Source organism: Manis pentadactyla, chromosome X (assembly GCF_030020395.1).
Source record: "Manis pentadactyla isolate mManPen7 chromosome X, mManPen7.hap1, whole genome shotgun sequence".
NCBI classification, from domain to species: Eukaryota; Metazoa; Chordata; class Mammalia; order Pholidota; family Manidae; genus Manis; species Manis pentadactyla.
In genome coordinates, this window is record NC_080038.1 from 134,954,902 (window position 1) to 134,978,486 (window position 23,585).

Here is a 23,585-nt window from a genome sequence, read left to right on the forward strand (position 1 = left end):
TACTTCATTGCTTCCATGTGTTGGCAATTATGAATAAAGCTGCTATAAAATACATGTGCAGATTTTTGGACAGAAATTTTCAACTCATTTCAGTAAATATTGAGCAATGCAATTGCTGAATAGTATGGTAAGAAGGTTCAGCTTTGTAAGAACCTGTCAAACTGCCTTCTAAGGGTTTTTGTCTTTTTATTGTTGATTTTTAGGAGTTCTTTTTATATTTACATATTCTAGATACATACATTCTATTTGCATATTGTAAAATAAATTTACCTAGTCTATATATTAGTCCTTGGTGTGTATATATGTTCAATGGCTTATTTATTTTCTTAACAGCATCTTTTGATGAGCAATATATGTCTCATTTTTATGAAGTCCCCTTTATAATGTTTTTCTTTTATGGATGGAAGGTAAATAATTTTAGCTTTTACTTTAAGTCTGTGATCTATCTCAAGTTAATGTTCATATATAGATTAAAGCAAGGTTTGAGGTTCACCTTTTTTCCATATGGCTGTAAAGTCTTTCTAGCAGTGAAAAATCTATAATAACATTAGCAATTTGCAATCCTGAATCTTTATTTCTGAAAGCCATTCTCCACTAAAGATAACAAGGGTTTTTTGGAGAAATGGCTGATTCCCGACCTATATCAGGAAAAGCGCAGCATGAGCCTGGATTAGTTTATTGTCCTAGAAACAAAGAAAAGTGCTTAAAGAATAAGGTAAGCAGGTCAAAAGGATGCATGAGCCACCTTAAAAGGGTTCCCACTTCAAATCTGGGAAATTTGAGCATGAACATGAATAAAGATATAATGGACTATATTCTATTGTATGAAATAAAAATCCAAGGATCCGTACTGATAAAAACAAACATGAATAAAAGAGGGCGGAAAACTCTCCTTTAGAGTAGAATGCAAACTAATATTAAATATTTCTTAATAAGCACAAAATAGTTATCTTAACTTTGGAGGGGAAAACCTGTCAGAAACCATCTGATAAAAGTTAACCACCACTGGTGATGAAACAAAAGAACATTATGCACTTTCTGATAGGATGCACTGATATGAAAAGCAGTGATACTTCTGTGGTATTCCTGCCCCCAAAGCATAATGTAAATCTAATAATGGAGAAATACCAGTCACTGAGGGACACTTGCAAAGTTACTAGAAAGCTGTACTCTTTAAAACTGTCAAGGTCATGTCAAAGAAATCCTGAAGAACTGTTCCAGATGGAAGCAGACTAAAGAGATATAGCATCTAAGTGAAACAGGTGATCCAGTAGTGGATCCTTGATGTAAAAATTTCATTCTGGGGACAATTGGAGAAAATTTTAATGGGGTTAGTGGATTAAATAGTAGTATTATGTCAATGTTAATATTCTTGATTTTGATAGATAGGCTGTGGCTTTGTAGGACAGTGTACTCGTTTATAGAAAGGAAAATGCCAAAATGATAAGTAGAATTGAGTCTTCATGTTTGCAACCCTCAAATGGTTTAGAAATAAGATAATACAAACACATGCACATATACTATACACACAAATACAATAAGAGAAAGATAAGCCAACTATGGTAAAATGCTAAAAACTGGTTCACCTGGGGGAAGGATATGTAGAAATTTGAAAAATCTTCCAAGTTTTTTGTATGTTTGAAATTCCTTCAAAACAGATTTAGAACGAACTGGAATTAAGAATTAATGTGTGAAAAACATTTTCCTTTTTTAAACTTAATTTCATGTTCATTTTGTCATTTCAGACTCACACCAACTCTGTGAGGGAGCATTTTTATTCATGTTTTACAAATAAGGAAATTGGGTTTCAGAGATGCTCAAGAGCTTACCTAAGACAGAAGATGTTAGATGCAAAACCTGGTGCAGTTTTTCTCACCCCTAGTGCAGCCTTCCTCTTACAGCTCCATGCTGCCTTTAAAGATAATGTCTTACGTTTGCCCTATGCAAGTTAACTCATCTCTGGACCTTTGCTTCCTCACCTGTAATCTGTTTTCATTTGCGGGCAACTCTGCAGGTCCCTCTCTTATTTAACAGCCTTAGACCCCATAGAATGAGCAACTGGCAGTGTCCCCTCCAACTCTGAATTTCTGTGATTTCATCCCCATTCTGCACAATCCCTGGAATACTTACTTAGAGGAACCAGTATGAGATTTGAGAAAGATGCTGGGTTTATTCTATACAGCACACACCTTCTTTTACCTAGGGAGGACTTTTCTTACCTAGGAAAAATGTTTACTCAAAGAACCCATTTTCTGTAGTGAGAGAACTAGTGACTGAGTGGATAGGAGAAGCCAAGGGACCTGAAGCAGCCTAGCAGAAAAGCCTAGGGAACCTGAGAGGAGAGGATGCTAGGACTCATTTGAGGGTCAACCAGATACGTTCCCAGGACTATGAGAAGGCCCGTTTCCTTCTGTCAGATGCCCCGAGGCTGCTGGCCTCTGCCAAGAGGACCACAATGGTGTCATAGTGATGAAGGAAGGTTTCTGGAAGTACAATTGTCTCTTGACTCAGAGAGCATCTCCTATCCACCTCCCAGATGCAGCACAGATTCTCCCAAGATTGATAGAGAAAATAGAAAATGCTACAAGTTGGCCTTTAGAATGTTATAATGGACATAGCTTACCCCTAAAAAAACTTATGTCTCATCATTATGAGAGAAGGGTATTTTGAACTGACAGAAAGCATGACCAAGATGAAACCTTATTTTATTCTTCCAACTACTTCTTATTCAAGAGTAAATGCTTTTAAAATTAAACTTAATATTTAAATTTGCAGCTACTAGGATAAATAAGAGAGGTGAATTAACTATACATTACACTTAAAATACAGGTAATACAGTCATTGCAAGACTAATAAATCACAATACTCCAGTGAAAAGTAATATGCAATCTGTGTATAAACTTTGTAGTTTGCCAAATACTTTTATATTTTATCATTTCATCTTCACTGCAGCTTTATGATTTAGATCCTATTATTTTACACATTTATTGAAAAGGGGACCAAGGTTCAGAAAAATTAAGTGACTTGCTCAAGCCACATAGCAAGCAAAAATATGAGGATTTAAACCCAAATTTCAAAAAATTCCTTTCTTTCCCTAATGCTGCGCTGAAATGTACTTCACTGCTTTCAATAGACATATTATTCCTTGGAGAAAACACACTCAGTGTGGATTTCATCCTTGTCATTCTGTGACACTGCTAGTTCTCAGTAGAAGCAACACTGCTGGTGGTAGTGGGCAGCAACAGGCATATATCCACTTGGATACAGACACTCACTCACATGATGACACAAATGTGCACAGCCACATGCGTTTTCCTTGAGCTCCTCACAGGAGAGGACTACTTTGGACTTATCTCCATTGAACCCACAGGACTTTAATTTATGTAGGTGACTGAGTGACAACATGGAGAAGCCAGTACCACTGACAGAAGATTTTTAGTACTTGTATTTCCTGAGAAGAGGGGGCAAGCCATATTATGCAGGGTCACATGCGGTCTCACAGGGTTTTAGCCAGAAAGCAGAAAGGAGTAAAGGGAAGACATAGACCAGAGTTTTTATTGGATTATCTAGTTTAAATAATTCCAGCAGGCTTTGGGGTATGCAGGCTGTCCTTATGAGACAGGGACAATGAGCTTAGGCAGAGTAGGGTGAGGGCCTCCAAAAAAAAAACAAAGCAAGATAACCCATTGTGGGATTTGCTTTGGCCTGCTGGGGGGCCCAGCTTGTTTTTCTGACTTTACTCAGGTGCTGTTTTTCTTCCTCTACCCTAAACAAATGATTTGCAACCTGGGCAATGTAGCAAGCAAGCCCAAAACAACACAGTAAAAACAGGAAGGATTCCATCTTGAAAATAAGATTGCATTTTAAAACTCAATTAGTTAAAAAGTAAGATTCTTAACACACTCTTTAACAATCACTCAGTCCACCTTGGGAGCAAAGCAGGCAGTCTTGAGTGATATGCTCCCAGACCAGGAAGCTGCTATCCTGGGAGGAAATTAGAGCAGTAAAATTCTTGTAGATAACCAGGAAGACTAATAAGAAACTTAATGTCTCTTCAAAGATAAAGATTTTGGGACCACTTAGCAGGTCTGAATGCCTAGCCCTTTGTCTGTCAACCACCTATAAAACTCCTAGACAAAGCACCACCCCGAGGCTCTCTTGTCCCCTCCTGGCATGAACCAGGAGCTCTGTCCTCTCACTTTATCTCTAAGTAAAAGCTTCTGCCTTGCTCTCCTACCTGGAGTGTTTGCGAAATTCATTCTTTGACTCGGCTAACAAGAACCACTTAGCTGTCTAGCACCTGGCCCTGGGTTGATTTAGGGCTGTAGAAATATTGACTTGTTGAGTGGAACTGAGAAAAAGGAGATGGTTTCAGGGTAAGGGCTTTGGATTGCAGAGCAGATGTAAACAACTTTGGTTGGTAGCTTGGCCCTGTAATTAATGAATACCAATTGGACAAATACCGAATCTCAGAAAACAGAACAGGACTGCAGGTGTATAACATTGTATCAGTTCTTTTGATATGCGGTTCATGCTTTATCTGCAACATATCCTGAGTTTCTCTAAGTTTCAGTCTTTACTGCTATGAACGATAAAATTTTAAAAATTTGTAGCTTAAAGCAGCTGCCATTTTATTTGCTCATGATTCTGCTTATTTGGAATAGCACAGTATTGGAATTTATGATAGATTTTTGGCTCTCCATGTAGTCAGCTGGAGGCACTGACTCAGATGCCTTCATGTGCTGGCTCTGCTGGGCTGGCAAGTTCAAGCGGGAGCTTCATTCCCATGTTTATTTGTGGCTTTGTTGCTTCTCCACATGGCCTCTCCTTCCCCATGTGGCTAGTTTCAGCTTCCTCACAACATGGTGGTTTCAGGGTAGTTACACTTCCTATATGGTGCCTGGCTCCCAGTAGGGAGTATACCAAATGGCCAAAGACAGAATCTTCACGTCTTTAAGGCCTTGCCTCATAAGGTATAAATTGCTTCTATCATATTTCTGTGTCAAATTAAGTCAAAAGGCCAGCTGAGATTAAAGGTACAGAGGAAATTGTTTCTAGGAATTTGTGGTTATCTTCTATTCACTACACTCATTCTACCTCATGAAAATTGTAGTCTAAACTAACTAGCCAACTTGAAAGAGAGACCTATTCTACATTTAAAACAAAACAAGTAAAACAAAACAAATTATGACAGGCCAGACATATCTGTAACAACAAATTTAACATGATGCCAGATACTTTCTAAACTGCATGAAAATGCCAGAAACAAATCAAGTACATAACCTTTTGTATGTACAAGGTTACTGACCTGATAGGTTGGTCAATCGCTTGAAGAACATTACCCTGGATGACGCCAGTGTTCCTCGCCTAATGGTTCTTCGTCAGCCAAGGGGACCAGATAACTCAATGGGATTTGGTGCAGAAAGAAAGATCCATCAAGCTGGTGTCATTGACTAACCATATTCACAAAGCACATCATTAATCTACTATGATCAAGTTGGGGGGATTCTGGTGAAGGGTTCTGAATGTCTCCCTCTTCATCCCTCCCCAAATCTGGAATACTTATTCTATTGAGCTGTTACACCAGTTTTAACACCTTCCTCGTGTTGTTTAAAAAAGTAAATAAATTAAAAAAAACATCTCAAAATTAAAAAAAAAAGTAGCCCCAGGTGCATCTGGCTATGAAGGAGGGGGAGGGGTCTATGGGCAGAAGCTCAGACCTTAGTGGTATCCATTTGATCCTCTCACTAATATCTTCTCCGAAGCTGTTTTCTGCTCCTGGCTGCATTAAGTGCTAGTCCGTTTACCCAATCTGTATACACCCCTCCAGAGGCTGAAAAATCAAGGGACACTTTCCTGTTTATTTCAAGGGACTTTTATAGTCTGGCTGCTAAGTGTATACCAGGGCAGGTTTTGAGCATGGAAGGTGGTAGAAGCAATAAGCACCAATGATCGCTCTCTTGCCCTTGTGCCCATGCTCCTGCAAAATAGTGGGGTCCCAACCACCCTTGGGACGTTCTGAACCAGAGCTGTCCTGATAGTTTCTGAGCCTGAGATAAGTCACACTGTGTACTTTGTTTCTTCCCCCAGCATCTCCACACATGTGTAAAGGAACATTCAAGGGCTACTTAAGAGGAGACAGGGGAGTATAGAAGGTGACGAGAAGGGAAGATTCCAAAGAAAGCAATCACCAGTATCACCTTTGGGGAGCTCTGAGTTGCTAGAAAAAAAAGAAATGCCCTGGACAGCACTGTGCACAGAACCAAGAACTGACTTTCGGAGGCACTTCTCAATTTTGAGAGTGGAGGAGAGAGCTCATCAGTGACTCACAGGGGAAGTACCTGGGAGAGGCGAGAAGTATCAATGGACAAAATGTATAGAATTATTATGTTTGTGATAACCAGCTTTCCTGTGCCCATCATGCTCTCCCAACAATGCTAAGGCCTGCCAGCCTTCCTTGTCCATTTATCCTGCTTAGGCCTGCTCACAGTGCTCTTCTGGGTTCAGGCAAGTCTTTAACTCTGGGACTCAGGGTCCTGAAGTGCCAATCCATGTACAAGGTCCTTGTTCAAGGGTTAATGAGGTAGCCCATGTCCATTGCCAAGTCTGGTGCTTGACATAGGATGTGTGCTCCTGGGAGTAGAACCCCAGGCATCTCTTCTTGTATTAGTGTCTGGACAGGGAAAGTGGAGCTGGACATTCACTGCTGCCCCAGATAGGTCCGCCCTTCACCCTGACCTGTGAATGGGCAGGATGTCCAGAAACCTACTTCTGACATTTCCTGTCCCTTCATCCTATTCACTGAACATTTGTGAGGTACCTAGTAAACATTTTCAGATGCTGAGCTTGAAAGGACGAATGAGAGAAGGTCTCTGGCTTGGTCTCAAAGGGCTGCTCATCTATTGGGGGAACTCATATCACAGTAGAGTCCAAGGGCTTTTATTCCCTCCCACCTGCTCTTTTCTCTGCCCACCCTCTCAGCAGTGTGATCCCTCCTCCTCTCCCTTACTTGGCCTATAGCTTGTTTCTCTCTTCTCAGCCTCTCCCTTCCATGGAGCTCATTAAATTCTATTATAAAAGGAATGAATAGGGTTTAAAAAATTATTTTGCCATTTTTATGTCAGTCATTATTTCACAACAGAGACTGATTCATGATAAGAGAGAGAGCATACTGGACAATTTTAGAGTTATTTTTGGACGCTGTGTAGCCACCACTTCTAATTTTTATCTCAATATCCAAACAAACCCTGAGATTCTTTCACCAAGAAAACATTTGTGGACCTTATACTTGACCAGGCACTCTTCTAGATACTAGGAATAGAGCAGCAAGCAGAGTCTTTGTCCACATCGACTTACATCTTAAGGTGAAGGCAGACTGATGAACAAAGTACTGTAATGACGTGATGGTTGCTAGTGTGACAATCCTAGGTAGAGAAATGAAGCAGGGTAAGGGGCTAGAGATTACTGGCAGAGAGTGGGGTGCTCTGATAGAAGAAGGTCCTCTCCAAGAACAGTGGGAGAAGGAGTCAGGCCCTTGCAAGGCAGAAAGGATAGAAAGTACAAAGATCCTGAGGCAGAGCTCTTTGAAGTGTGTGAGAATCAGCAAGGAGGACATGCTTGCTTCTTAATAAGAAGCCCAGTGCTTCTTATTTTGAGTGAGAGGGGAAAACGGCTAGAGGGTTTTGAGTAGGGGAGAGAACAAAAAATCCTTTTTGTTCTAAAAGATTCCTGTACTTACTCTGTGGAGAAGATATAGTAGTCCCCTCTTATGTTCAGGGAATACCTCCCAAGTTCCCCTCTGGATGCCTGAAACCACAGGTAGTATTGAACCCTATATATACTGTTTTTTCCTATACATACAAACCTATAATAAAGTTTAATTTATAAATTAGGCACAGAAAGATATGAAAAACAATAACTAATAATAAAATAGGACAATTGTAATAATGTGCTGTAATAAAACTTATGTGAATGTGGTTTCTCTCTCAAAATATCTTATTGTACTGTACTCACCCTTCTTTAGATGATGTGAAATGATAAAACACCCACATAATGGCAGGAAGTGAGGTAAGGATGGAATCATTTTGACACAGGTTAGGTGACTTGACATCGGAATGGTCATCTGTTTCCTGACTCCAGCTGACTTCCAGTAACTGAAACCATGGAAAGTGAAACCCCAGATAAGGGGTCCACTGTGTATACTGTAGGAAGAGAAGAATGAAAGCTAAGCAATTAGTTACATCACTCTGGGTGAGAAAGTTAGGCTGGGATTGGGGTAGTAGTGGTAGAAATGGTAATTGATTAAATTGGGGATATATTTTAAATATAACATCATAAACCATATATTTTAAATATATTAAATTATAGATATATTTTTATTAATTATATATATATTAAATTAAATATGTTTTTAAAATATAACTGTATAAAACCAACAGAGTATGTTGGTTCTCCAGTCCTGTATCCAATTCATTTGGCAACAGCTATTTGAATAACCACACTGCAAGTGAATAACGAAAACATTTAAAAACACAAATCTTCTTTGTTATGCAAAGATTAATATCCAGTGACCAAGGGACACTCATGTTGGGACATGAAATCGAGAGTCAGAGATAGGCAGGATGCCTGCACGTTCTTATAGGATGCTATTTTTGCAGAACTTTTCATACTTCGTTACTTAGAAATTTAATTTTTTAAAAAGGATATACATATACAATATTATTTCCCAACTAAAGAAAAATCCTACCTTAAATACTGTTTTGTCATGAAAGACGGCCCCTGAGGGTCTCTCATAACTGAATTTTGCGTTACTTGGCGGCGCAGTCCGCAAGCGCTAACCGCTGTCTGGGTGCGTGAGATTTTAAGTAAGCAAGGAAATGTGTTATTAAAATATCACGTAAAGGGATATAATAGCCACAGGACCACCAAGGAACACTGAATTGTGTGAGACTGCTGGATTGAAGAAGGGTGATTAAGCCTTTAAACTTGGGCAGATTGGCCTTCACTGAGAGGCGGTCCGAGCGCTCGCTGGGTGCCGACTAAAGCCGGGCGCACATTCGGGGCTCGCCTTCGGTCTCCTGCCTTTATCCGCGAGCCCAGAGAACTACGGGTCGCCTCGCGAGACTCTGCCCACCCATTCCCTGGCCACGCCCCACTTACGGCTCTGCGGCCTTGCCCACGGCTTCTAGCCAGGCCCACACCGCGCGCCAGTACGGTCCGCGGCCACGCCTCGGCTCCCATTCAGCGATCCCGGCCACGCCAGCGCGCCTGCCCCTCAGTGCTGGAGCGGCTTTGTGGGAGGAGCTTGCGCAGTCGCCGTGACCCCAGCGCGCCTGCCTCGCAGTGCTGGAGTGGCTTTGTGGGTGGAGCTTGCGCAGTCGCCGTGACCCCAGCGCGCACCGCCCCTCCACGCCTGTCCACCGCGCGCCTCCGCGGGCACGTACTTCCTGTGAGGCCTTCGTGCGCACCTTTATCGCCGCCGAACCGAGCCGAGCCCAACTCTGCCTTTTAGACCATTCGCCATGGTGGACGAGCTGGTCCTGCTGCTGCACGCTCTCCTGATGCGGCACCGCGCCCTGAGCATCGAGAACAGCCAGCTTATGGAACAGCTGCGGCTGCTGGTGTGCGAGAGAGCTACCCTGCTGCGCCAGGTACGTCCGCCGAGCTGCCCCGTGCCCTTTCCCGAAACGTTTAACGGCGAGAGCTCCCGGCTCCCCGAGTTTATCGTTCAGACGGCGTCTTACATGCTCGTCAACGAGAACCGATTCTGCAACGACGCCATGAAGGTGGCATTTTTAATCAGCCTGCTAACCGGGGAAGCAGAGGAGTGGGTGGTGCCCTACATTGAGATGGATAGCCCCATCCTAGGTGATTACCGGGCCTTCCTCGATGAGATGAAACAGTGCTTTGGATGGGATGACGATGAAGAAGACGATGAGTACGACGAAGAAGATGATTACTAGGCCCGAGTCTCCGGGCCCTAGTGGGGAGGGCCCTGCACGCCGCCTCCGCCTATCCTCCTCTGCCCCCCCCCGCCCCGGAGCCACTGCGCTCCCCGTTGCCCTCCGTTCCCCTTCCCTACCCCTGCTCTGTGGTTCTTTCCCTCATCCCCCCTGTAGTGCTTGTCTTTGTTCCACGGCTAGTGCTCCAGTTACTACTGGGGCAGGGGCCTCGCTCTGAAGAGCATCGCCACCCACTCTGGCCTCCCCAGGACCCTCTCCTGCTTATTTGGACTGCCCTGAGCCCCAGCTATAGGGCAGACCCCTGTTACAAACTGGCCAGACTTCTCACAGCCGTGCTGACTGCCAGCCAGCCCTACATCTGCCCTGAGAACTACGCTGCCACTTCACCATCGACCACATTCCAGCGACAGAGCACCGCCTTTGGAGATAAGGACCAAACTAGAAGATGCCTGAGTTGGCAACATTTCCTCGGACATTGACTTGGACAGCTCACCAACCCCTGAAGGGGCTAGTCTTTCAACCTGGTTAGTTCCCTAGCTACTCCCAGAGTCTTCCCCTGCCCCACCAGATTGCTGGAGGGGCTAGTGTGCCTGGCAGCCAAATTGTTGACACTTATTCTCCCCTAGGCACCAGTTTTGCACAGCTGTCATTTTTCTTTTAAAATTGCAGTAGTCCCACAGATGTGTGCATTTGGACAATAATACTAAAAACAAAGCAAACAAACAAAAACAGGCACTCAAACAGCTCCTCAGTACTACCTGGAAAAAAGCATTTGCATTCTTTTCAATAAATATCAAGCACTACAAAAAAAGAAACGAGTGTCTTTTAATGGTTAAGTGCTAGCATTGGCCTCTACCACTCTCATTGACTTCCATTGTAACCACTGAGATCAGGGAACCTAGTTCAATCTCCGTATTCCCCACTGTCATTTCTAGCTGCAGAAGACAGCTACCACAGGGCTTATAGAGATTCTGGTGCTCCCCTTACTAAGGCATTTCTTAAAGCCCTTGGTGAAGGGAGTGTGTTCTGGGGCCTGCAGGGTAGCGTGGTTAAGAGGTAGCTGAGCAGGTGGCACACCATCCCAAACTTGGACACTTGACAGTGAAAGGGGCATGATTAATATTTAGACTGGGATAATAGGCATAAATCTGGACACATAGAGTGTTTATATTTTTCTGTTCCTTTGTGTTTCTTCCTCAACGTTGTCAGAGAAGTTCAGCTCCTTAATCCTAATTGCATGTGGGTTACTATTTAGTTCAGGCTTCAGTTAACAAAGTAGCACATCATTCTAATGTGCCTTTCAGGTGCTTGAGCTAACATTAAATCCTGGGTCCGGGGTAAGTGCACCCATAATAAATAGAGCCTGATCTTAACATTTCATTTTCCTTGGGCAGACACCCTTAGAATCCCCATCGGTACATGTGCCTCGGGTTCCTGCCTATAGAAATTCACAATATCCCTGGCTATCTTCTGAACTAGACTTTGTACTGCTAAGTGGGCTATGCTGTGATCTCTGTGCTCCTGGAGAGCTCAGGTACATTGAGGGGGTGGTTCTGGGAAGAATCTGCATACCTTTATGAGGCCATTACCCCATTAAGTCATTGAAGTGTTAAATCACAGAAGCTTGGTTGGGATACTTGTGGGGGCAACCTCTGACAGGAATCTTCAGGAGGAGTTGAAGGATTCAGGGTTCTCATTTTCATCTGTATCTACCCAGTGTCCTCACTGTACGTTGGCCGGAGCCAACCCTACCTTAGGATCGCTAATTAATTTAGATAATAAATTTCCTTACTTAAGACCTTTTGAAGTTGGGTATTCTTTATTGGTACTGGTAAGCCTCACAATGTGGATTAAATGAGATATTGGTCATCATACTTGTCACCTCACGGGTGTGGATTCAATGACATCGCACTGTGATGTGTTTAGAACTGCTTCTGCTGTATAGCATTCAGTAAACATGGGCTGTTGCACCCAGGCCTGGGAACTAAAGTGTTGCTCAGGAAGCAGGTCTCTTGCTGTGAGCTTGGCTTTAAGAGAAAAATGTCAGGGGTGAACAGGAGCAAAGCAGGCTCAGGGAGAATGGAAATCAGAGCTTGACAAGACCTCATTTACTCTGAGATCTGACATGAAGTCAGATAGAAAGCCTGTTTACTGGTGAACAGGCAAAGTCCAAGGCAGGAATCATTTCTTGGGCCTAGGGAAAAATGTTTCTGGAGTGATGGGATTGGCTGGATATGACTTAGCAAAGGAGGCTCATACTGGGGGTGGATGTGGGAAAGTGGTGGGCAAGAGCTGAAAGCGAGGTAAAGGACCCAGTGAGACCGACAGTCAGTCATGGAAAAGGACCAGTAGTTCAGGTATTCTGAGGGGAGTTAGAGATAAGGTGGTGAATGAAAGGTAGTTTTTGCTCTCAGTAATTCCAGTTTGTTGCTTTTATGGTGCCTTGGGCCAGAACTGTGATATCTAGCCTCAGGTAAGGTCCAGAAAGAATCTAGACTGTGATTAGATCAGGGAGTGACTTTTCCAGGGTGGGAGTTGGAGGCATGAGTAGATGAGCTCTATTCCCCCACAACAAATCAAGTGAGCACATACTTAGTGGGGAAAGAAGGCATCTCTGGTCAGTGAGGATGCCATGCCAAGGCAGCATCTGAGTAGTATCTAAAAGCTAGGCAAAGGAGTTTGTGGGGCTGAAACACACATGTCCTGGGTTTGTGTGCATGTGCAATGGGTTTACTTTGTGTGTGTGTGTATGTATGTATATATATGGTGATGTCTTTCATGTATCATAGAAGAACAGAATATGAGCTGCAGAGGGCAGCATGAGTATCTGGCTACCTTGGGGGCAGCTTCTGCAATAAAAGCACAGATATTAGCAAGGCCTCTACCACTCAGGAAGGAATTCATGATAGTGGCATAAGGCAGAGCAAAAGAAGAGAGAAGTAAATAAACATGTCTATAAAAGTACCACTTAGATGGAAGCTATTAAAAGTAGGTAGAAGTGCTGAAATAGCAATTATGAACTTCAAACTGCTGAATTCTCATCTTGGGAATACTGGACTTGGAAGTGGTCACTAAAATTAGTCCATTTATGAAGTTAATCATATTAACAGGTGCAATCATTTAAACATAGTCTATTAATGTATCTGGATTTCTCTAATCATTTGAATAGGCAAGCACTGCCATCCATAATTGCTGTGTTTTGCAGGATGGTATGTAAAGCTAGAGGTACATTATGCACATTGTGTTTGGTTATTTTCTATTACAACATAGTGAAAACCTCAGCAATTTAGAAATAGGCAGACTAGAGGGAATATTTATTTTTTAGCAAATGAACTTTTAAAAAAAATTCTAGGATCTTAAGGCAATTAAAACTAAGCTAATAAAGAGGTATCATTCAAGGTCCTGAGTAAGATTTCCCTGATGGATGATTAGGGTGGGAAAATGGTATGAAGCATATTTATTATTACCTTGAAATATGAATTTTGCTGAAGTAGTGTTAACAGCATCTTTTAACACTGAGCAGTAATTAAGCACTGTTTAATTACTGAGTAGTTCAAGTATATTTCCCACAGTCTTATGTCTACCTAGTTACATAATATAGATACAATGAACTATTGCCTGTTTGGTGTCCTTGAACAGTGTTTGGTAACCACCTAGGTCCCTTTAATGAAAATCTGATCATGTCCCTTGAATTTTTTCCTATCTGTCTGAAATGCTTCTGTTAGGATTTGTTCCTTTATCTTTAAATAGTCTATTGTTCACACTTTTTTTAAACTATGCAATTACCCTTGGATGGATAATAGCTTGCTTGAAATAATTATGAATAGCACAACAAGATTTGTTCGTGGAACAGAAGGTGTCCCTTGGATGAGTTGGGGAGTAGTGGTGGTAAGGTGCTGCAAAGGGGGTTTCAGAGGGGCTAGCTAGAGCAATGTTTGTGTACCTCCCTTTCTCCCCTCTGGTTATGGTATCTGAGTTATGATCAATACTAAGTTTATTTTCCTTAGGATACTATCCACAGTATTTGCATACCTCCTCCTTCCCTCTCCCTAAAGGACAAATGATTTCATCAGCTAAATTGTTACAATATAATTTGTATATTTTAGCCAATGTCCCTATGCAATTAGTTTAGTTGAATTGACCAATCAGTTCAGAGTCAACTGGTCAGCTCAAGAAAACACTGTCACACAGCTGTTCATTTGTATGCCTCATTTTAAATCTTTAGTTTTAAAACAGGTAATACCAGTAAAATAGAGCAAAGAGGCTTCTGTTTCAGTTGTAACTGAAGTAATTGTGATATTTCTGCTTTATCTGTTCTGTAGACACAGATAATTACACTCGCCTTCAGGACTTTTAGAACTGCTTATTTTAATGTACACAATTTTTAACATATACACAAGTAGAGAGAATAGCATAACGAACCCCCATAGACTCATCTCTGGATTCAAAACTTACCAACATTTTTGCTTCATCTGGATCTTTTCTTTCTTAAAATTTTTATGGAGTATTTAAATAAAATCCCAGATATCAAATCAGTTTGCCCTGCAATACTTCATTATGTTTCTTTAACAGACAAAACTTTAAAAACAATACATTATATCATCACATGTACTGAAATTAACAATGACTCCTTAATATTTAATACTCCATCTATATTCAGATATCCCCAATGTCTTAAAAATGTCTTTTAAATTAGTTTTTTGAATTATGTTTCAGAAAACGTTGACATATTGCATTTGGTTTATATATCTCTTAACCTTCTTTTAATTGATAACAGTTCCCCTCCAGTCTTTTTCCCTATGATTTGTAGAAGAAACCGGGTCATTTGTTCTATGGAGTTTCCTATATTCTGGGTTTGCTTTATTCTTTTCATATTCTTGTCCAATTTTCTCCTGAGTTGTTGATGTTTCTTTTTCAATTTTTTAGAAGCTCTTTATTTATTAGGGATCTGCAATAAATGTTGCAGATATTTGTGCCCAGTTTGTCATTTACCTTTTTATTTTCCTTATGATAGTTCAGGCTGTTGTGAAATGTTTAATGTATTTCCATTTTTTCCACTATCTTCTCCCACTTCTGTGCTTCTCATTTTATTTGCTTACATTCTACCTCTTTGTGTTCATACCTTTAAATTGTATATATACCTCTATTATTTTTCAGATACAAATGATCTCGTTTGACTCTCAGCCTTGAAAGATGAGGAGCTTCACATATACACTACTTCCCTATCAACTTTGTAAGTTACATTGTTTCTATGTTGTCAGTGTTTGTAACATTTGCATATTTTTCCTGTGACCGTAACCCCACATGTGTTTTAATTTTAACATCAGATAAATGAATTAAATAATTATCATCTTATCCAATGTTCATTCACTCTCCTTTGGTTAGCTAGTATTTTTTCCCCCCTTTTTTAGTTGTTTCTTAAAAAATCCTCAAAACTCCTGGGAAACATAAGCTCTGAGTTTCAAAAGGCGATTAACAGTTTTGTTATGGGTAGAGTTCATAGGTCACATTTCCTTTTCTTTCATTGCTCCTCCATTTTTTAACCTTTAATATTATTTTGTAGAAGTGTGAAGCTACCTTGATATTTTTCATTCATAATTGATCTGATGTTTTTATTGGGTTCCTAGAGAATCTTTTCCTTTATATTTGAATAGGTTTTATCTAAATGCTATTCGTTCTTTGTCATTTTTTTTTTGTCCAATATGGTATGACTTTAATATACAGATTCAAGGCCTGATTCACTTATGCAAAATTTTCCTAATTATTTCTTTAGATATGTATATTATATACTGTTATTTATGTTGACTCTCTTTTATCTGCCCTCTTTGTTTTATAAATGTAAAATTTCTATTGTAAATTTTCTCAGTCTTTTTAAATGTTTTCCTCATTTCCATTTTATTCTGCTTACATTTATCAATACTGTTCTCTATACCCTTTACAATGGTTTCTGGAGTATTTGTCAGTTTGTGTTGCCTCCAGGAATTTGGCTTCATTTCTATGATAGTTTTGTTTCTTATCCATTTTGTTTCTGAGTCCTGTCAGTTCATCTTTTTGCTTCTGTTGACTCTTGCTTATTCCTGAATCTTATATCTCTGATTTTCTCTTGTTGTGCAGCTGTGATTCCTTTATATTCTTTAAATTCATGGTGATATGATTATGGTAAGATCGTGATAACATGTCACATCTGTTTCCTAGAAATATCTTTCTTTGGAGTGTTATTTGCCATTTTCCCCCTGTTCCTTCCCTCCTGTGGAAGTGTTCTAGGGTCTTTTTAGTATCTTGTTTACTTCCTGGTAATGCTACTCTTTCTCAGTAAGGGTAGTTGTAAGTCAGCCTTCTTTGTCTCATTCAGTCCAGTTCCACAAACATTTTCCTTGGCAGAAATAACTCAGTGTTGGTGGCTTGTGCATTATATACTTCTTCCCATTTTTCAGAGATGAGACAGATCTGACCCACCCCACCTTTTCTTTCAACATTTCATGGGTCATTTCCGTAGCACTCTCATGATTTCATTGTGCCTGAATGTGTCTAGATGATTTCCGACATGGTTTTCAGAGTCACCATCCTGTAGTTTCTCTTCTCGCCCCTGCTGCTCAGTAGTTCTCATGTCTAAATCACCTGTTAAAGTCTATATGTTCCTGGGAAATGTTGAGCTAACTTTTGAGAGGGAATGAATATAATTAATTTTGGGGATGGCAGAACCTGAAGGATAAATAACAAAACAGTAATGATTTTGAATACTTCCTAAGTATAGTTATGTGTGTGGTGTGTGTGTTCTAAAAGAAGATCAATTTTACCATCAATTTTGTAGCAACTTTTTATCCCCCTGTGTCACAAGAGGAAAAATGGAAGGGTTTTAGTTATCTGTGGGAAAGAGGAGCTGACTATGTAGATGTGTTCAATATATATAGGGAAAAAATAAAAAACCTGTTATTCATTGGAATTAAAAGTGGAAAGGGTGAAATTAGCATAAAAAATGGACCTTAGAAGACATAGACAAGCATATATGGAACGATCAGTTTGTTTTGAGTTTAGAATAGATTGTTCTTACACAAAGTTTGAGTTCAGTGAGAATGTGTTTGGAATGAGAAGGACTTTGATGCCTGTTGTCACTTTGCCATAGATTTACTCTGCCAACCTCAGACAGCTTACTTGACTTCTCTGATTCTAAACTTACATATCTATATCATGGGAATAATTATATCTCAGGACCAATTAAGAAAAAACTGCCTAGTATGTTACCTGGTAGTCAATAAATGTTAACTTCATTATTCTTTTCTTCAATAGATATTATTTAATAAAAATAGGAATGTTAGATTGACTGTTCTGGTAGACTTATGTGTTCTGGTAGTGACACTGATGTTGGGGAATTTGGAGAGCCAAGAGAAAAGGTGTTCAATACATTAAACACGGTAATATGAGAGGGAAGGTCACAAGAATAGCTATTAAGTATTAATTAACATGTGAACAGCATTTAATACCTTAAAAATCATTTTCATATTCATTTTCTTATCTGAGACTCACACCAGTTCAGTGAAGAGGTATTTTTTTTTTTTACATTTTGCAATTTGGGATATTAAGACTGAGAGATGTTCAAGGACTTGTCCGTGACAGCAAATGTCAGAATCTGGGTTAGGAATTCCCCACCAAAAGTCCAAGTGTTCTTAAAATCTCATGCTGCCTTTCCAAATAATGCCTTCTTCAAGTTGCTTATTGCCCATGGACTTATGCTTCCTCATTTGTAATCTGAAATATTTTCATTTGCTGGTCACACTGTAGGTCCCTCTCTCATTTAACAGCATTAGAGCCCTTAGAATGAGCAACTGGCAGTGTCCCCTCCAGCTGTGAACTTCTGTGATCCCATCCCCATTCTGCACAACCACTTGTGTACTTGCAGGAACCAGTATGAGATTTAAGAAAGATGCTGGGATTATTTTTTGTTTTTACAGCCAAAATAACAACAACAACCTAAATGTCTATCAAAGAAGATAGACCTAGATAAATTAGGATAAATTATATCCCAGTTTGAGCTACTGTGTGGGGTGAAAATAGTATTTCTTTTGTGTTTTGAGGGAAAATTCTGATAGGAATTGTTAAGTATAAATTAATTCACAATTAGATGTAGAATATGACATTTACAAATATTAAAAAATCTGTATGCGTATGCATATGCATATATACACATACAAAAGGAAAGAAGAACCGGAAGATAAATACCAAACCTCTAACAGTCTTTACCCTAGAGAGGGGAGTAGTATGAAAGGAATCTTTTTGCTCTTTTACTCTGTATTGCTCAGCGTTCTTTCAGTAAGTACTGATGTCATTTGTACTTGATCTTAGCCAAAAGGCTGAGAAGTGATAGTACTAATGTCATTTAAAACATACAGAATTAGAACTTACTCTCGAAGAGTTATGGTGAAAATGAAAAACAACTGCTGGTACCATTATAAAATAGTTGTCTTTTGGAAACAATAACTTATACTGTAAGAACCATAAACTTATTCACAACTTGTTATAAAATAAAGATAACTGGTTTTATAAATTCTGTTAAGTTACTTGAATGTTGCTGAACAATATATAATAAAACTTTTATCAATGGAAACAACTATACTCAAACATTTACTTCAGTGGTTAAGTCTGGTCAGTGCAGTTAGTCACAGGTACATTCCTATAATACCTCTTCAATGTGTCCCTTCCTTTTCAGTTACACTATTTCCTTAATTCAAACCCTCATTTCTTGCCAGTTTTATTTGAGTGGACCCCTAGGTGACCTTTCTTCTTACAGGCTCTCATCCTTCTAATCTGTTCTTCTCATTGCTGTTACTGTTGTCTATGAAACCTGTATCTTACCACTTTTTTATTCAAAATCCTTCAGTGAATCCCATGTGTTTGGAAAATACTTATATTCCCTAACACTTATGTCTGGATTACCCTTTTTTAAAAAATTATCTTTTTACTGAGTTTGGTGAACATACAAAACATTCACCCTTCTATGTGTACAATTTAGTATTTTGGGGATAGTCACAAAACTGTGCAGCATCACCAACATGTAGAACATTTTCATCACTTTAGAAGGACACTCTGTACTTATGTGCAGTTACTCCCCATTACCCCATCTCCCTTTCCTCCTCCCATCCCTGGAAACCCCTCATTTCTGTCTGTGGTATGCCTATTCTAGATATTTCATACAAATAGAATCTTGCAATACATGCTTTTTTTGTGATTGATTTCTTAAACTTAGGGTAATAGTTTTAGGCTCCACCCATGTTGTGGCATGTATCAGTATTCCATTCCTTTTTGTGGCCGAGTAATACTGCATTGTATGGATATGCCATATTTTGTGTTTGCATTCTTTAAGTGATGGACACTTGGGTTGTCTCCAATTTTTGGCTGTTATAAGTGCTTCTGATACGAAAATTCATGTACAGGTTTTTGTTTCAACACAGGTTTTCAGTTCTCTTGGATTTATATTTATGAGGAGAATTGGTAGGTTATGTAATTCTGTGTTTAACTTTTTGAGGAACTGCCAGATTGTTTTCCAAAGTGGCTATAGCGTTTCATGTTCCCACTAGTATTACTCGGTTTTACAATTTCTCCACATTCTCAGCAACACTGGTTATTGTCCATGTTTTTGACTATAGTCTTCCTAGTTGGTGTGAAGTGGCATATCACTGGGATTTTGATTTGCATTTCCCTAGTGATTAATGATGGTGAGCATTTTGTCTTGTGCTTACTGGCCATTTGTCAGTTTTTAGAGAAAAACCTTTTAATTTGGCATTTCTTAATTAAAAGTGTTCATTACTGAATTATAAGAGTTCCTTTTATAGTCTGGATGGTAGGCCGAATTATTATTAGATATGTGATTTAAAAATACTTTCTCCAACTTGATGGACTGTATTTTCACTTTTTTGATAGTGTCCTTTGTTGCATAAAAGTGTTAAATTTTGATGAAGTCCAGTTTACCTATCTGCTCTTTGGTTGGTTGTGCTTTTGGTGTCATGTTTGAGAAATCATTTCCTAATACAGGGTCACAGCAATTAACAGCTGTGTTTTCATAGTTTTTATGTTTTACATCTACGTTTCAGAGTTCTAAAAGTTTTAAGGTTTATCTCTTTCATTTTGGTCTTTGACCCATTTTGAGTTAATTTTTATATATGGTGTCGGGTAGTGGTATAACTATTCTTTTGCATGTAGATGTTTAGTTGCCCCAGTACTATTTGTTGAAAAGACTATTATTTCCCCATTGAATTGTCTTGGCACTTTTATTGAATATCAATTGACCATGGGTGTATAGGTTTATTTCCATTGAGCTGTAGGTCTTTCTTTTTGCTAATATCAAACTGTCCTGATTATAGTAGCTTTGTAGTAAGTTTTGAAATTGAGGAGCATGAGTCTTCCAACTTTGTTGTTCTTTCAAAAATTTTTTTTTGGCAATTCTGGGTTACTTGCATTTTATTATAAGTATTGCTGTCTTAACTAACAATGAGAATAGGATATCTTTCCATTTATTTAGGTCTTCTTTAATTTATTTCAGTGAAGTTTCGTTCTTTTTATTTTCTCTTCCACTTACTTTGTTAAATTTATTCCTTAGTTTCTTACTATTTTTACTATTATTCTGAATTGAATTTTTGAGTTTTCATTTTCAGATTACTTGTTGTTAGTGTATAGAAGTACACTTGATATACTTGATTTTTGTTTATTGTTCTTGTATCCTGCCACCTTGCTGAACTTGTTTTTTAGCTCTAATAGTTTTATGGATTCCTTAGGATTCTCTATGTACAAGATTATGTTATCTACAAAGAGATAGTTTTACTTCTTCCTTTACAGTCTGGATTCCTTACATTTATTTTTCTTGACTAATCTCTCTGGCTAGAACCTCTAGTACAATGTTGAATAGAAGTGGCATGAGCAGGCATCTGTCTTTTCTTGATTTTAGAGGGAACTTTCAGTCTTTCATCATTAAGTATAACGTTAGTCATGGGGTTTCACAGATGCCCTTTATCAGCTTGAGGAAATTCCCATCTGCTCTTAGTTTGTTGTGTATTTTATCATGAAAGGATGTTGGTTTTTGTCAGATGCTCTTTCTGTAACTAGTTAGATGACCACGTGGTTTTTTTTTCTTTTATTATGGAGTACATCACATTGACTGATTTTTATACGTTGAATCAGCCTTGCCTTCATGGAATAAATCATACTTGTTCATGTAATATAATCCTTTTTATGTGTTGCTAGATTTGGTTTGTTAGTGTTGAGGATTTTTGTCTGTATTCATAAGGAATAATAAATGGCATGTGATTTGTCTCTTGTGATGTCTTTGGTTTTGGTACAAGGGTACTATTGGCCTCACAGAATGAGTTGGGGAGTTTTTTTCATATGTTCCTTTGCACTTGCCTTTTTCATTTAATTGTAGAATAGAAGTAACTCTGTCAATTCATAGGTACCGTCCTTGTTTTTGTGCAGCAGCATAATTTACGCAGTGGATTTGCCATAGTTATTAAAAATTCTCTTATGTATGAGTAATGTTTTATTACAAAGTAAGTTTTGCCATTAATAACAATGTGCATATTTTGTTTTCTATTTGTAGAGGTGTACCTTTACAGTAAGTTCCTGGAAGAAGGACTGCTAGACCAAAATGTAAGTCCATAAACAGTTTGTCAGGTATTTCTAAATCCTTTCCCTCAGCAGTTTTGCCATTTTGCACTTCCATCAGAAATGGAGAAGACTGCCTGTTTTCCTGTTTTACCAGGAGACAGGCTATTTTCAATTTCTGACTATCTGATAGACTTTTTAAAATGCATCTCAGTGTAATTTTAATTTGTACTACTCTTGTTGTGAGTGAAGTATTTTTCCCATATTGAAGGCTGTGTTTATTTTATCTGTTCATGTTCTTGACCATTTTTTCTGTCTTATTTTTCTCCTTTTAGTCTCATCATTTAAAAGCTCTTTACATAAGAAATAGCCCCTTGTTTTTGATTAAATTTGCATAGATTTTCTCTCAGTTTTTCCTTTGTCTTCTACCTTTTTTATGGTATTTATATTTTGTAATGCGGAAGCGTTTCATTCTTAAGTAGATAGAATCATAAACTTTTTCTTTTATTGCTTCTAGAGTTTGAATTATGATTAGAAGACTTTCCCCATATCCAGGTTATAAAGGAATCCCTCCAGTGTTTTCTTTTTATAGTTATGTGGTTTCAAGTTTTTGATTTACATTTCTGTTCTGTTTGGTGATTATACTAATGTATGATGTATCCAATTTAATTTTTTTCCCAAATGGTTATGCAAGTGTCCCATGCCATTTGTTAAAAGATTCATCTTTTCTAAGTTATGTGATATGATCATCATATACTAAGTTTCCACATGTCCTTGTATCTGTTTGGTTAAATTAACCTATCATCGGCCTATTTGTCTGCCATTACTGACAATCTTCATTATAGAAACTCTATAGAGTATGCTTTAATATGTGGTAGCACTGTGCTCCATTCATTGTTCTTTTCACTTCTTATATGTTTGTTTCTCCATATGAATTTTAAAATCCGCATGTCTAGCTTAATAAACAAATGTATTATATTTGATGAGAAAGTATTAAATTAATTTATTAAATTGGGGAGACATCTTGATGAAGGTGAGTTATCCAAGCATAAGAAATGCCTTTTTAATTATTCACATTTACTTTCAAGCCTATTAGGAATGTTTTAATGTTTTCTCATATAGGTTTTACGTACTGTATTCCTAAGTAGTTTCTAACTGATTTCTGCCCTTGTGTGTATGTTGTGTGTGTGCGCTGTTGTTTTTGTGTGCTAATTTTATGTCATGCCAAAAAGCTTTTCTTCGTTTTTGTATTTATTTTCTTTGTTTTTCCAGATGTAGTATTTTATGCAAAGCTTCTTTTCTAATTCTCATACCTCCACTTGTTTTTACTTTTGTCATGAAATTGTAGTGGAGGTAGTGGAAATCCTTCCCTTGTTTTTCTTGTTATTGGCAATGCTCCTAATGTTTCCTTACCTACATATATACAAACACACACACATATATGTGTATTTTGTGTGTGTGTGTGTGTATTATGTACGTGTGATAACATACTGCATCGTGATGTTAAATTTTGCACAGCCTGTTTTCAGCATCTGTGGAGAAAATATTACTTTTTTCCCTTAGATTTATTAAAATGGTAGAAAATAAATTTTCTAATAGTAAACCATATCAGCATTTCTGGAATAAATCCCATTTTGTTTATTACTATTTTTTTTTTTTATCTTTAGCATATAATTGGAATCTGCTTGCTAATATAATTCAAAATTCTCTATTGATATTCATGAAATTGGTTTCCTATTTGTGTTTTTATCAGGTTTATGTCAATATTATACTTCCTTCATGAACAAAATGAAAGTTTTCCTTTTTCTATATGCTCTGGAACAATTTAAGTATCAGTGAGATTGTCATATCCAGTTTCAATTTGAAATCCTATATGAAAAAAATAGTTACTGCAGGTTAATACATCAAAATTTGCTTGTGGAAAATAATGTGACATTTGAAAGTACAGTGTTTAGTAAGTAGTTTACTGGAAGTTTAATAGTTCATTTTAGTTAATATTTGATAATAGTTAATAGGTTAATGAAATGTTCAATA

At 38.5% G+C, this 23,585-nt stretch overlaps 2 protein-coding genes across 4 annotated transcripts in view; both read left to right on the top strand.

The window, feature by feature from the left end:
- The window catches only part of LOC130681914 (syncytin-1-like), a 325,096-nt gene that overhangs the window by 143,876 nt on the left and 157,635 nt on the right, over positions 1-23,585 (top strand). The window contains exons 1-3 of one of the 3 annotated variants that reach the window (XM_057495728.1): positions 9,522-9,650; positions 15,120-15,195; positions 21,547-21,596. The exons of the other annotated variants lie outside the window; for them this stretch is intronic. The gene's annotated coding sequence lies outside the window, so the exon portion shown is untranslated. Of the gene's footprint in view, positions 1-9,521; positions 9,651-15,119; positions 15,196-21,546; positions 21,597-23,585 lie in introns of those variants that run through there. 3 annotated transcript variants of the gene reach the window in all.
- Positions 9,374-10,777, top strand: LDOC1 (LDOC1 regulator of NFKB signaling). The gene has a single exon (XM_036888198.2). It carries the CDS (start codon positions 9,522-9,524, stop codon positions 9,960-9,962), a length of 441 nt encoding a protein of 146 aa, XP_036744093.1. The 5' UTR covers positions 9,374-9,521; the 3' UTR covers positions 9,963-10,777.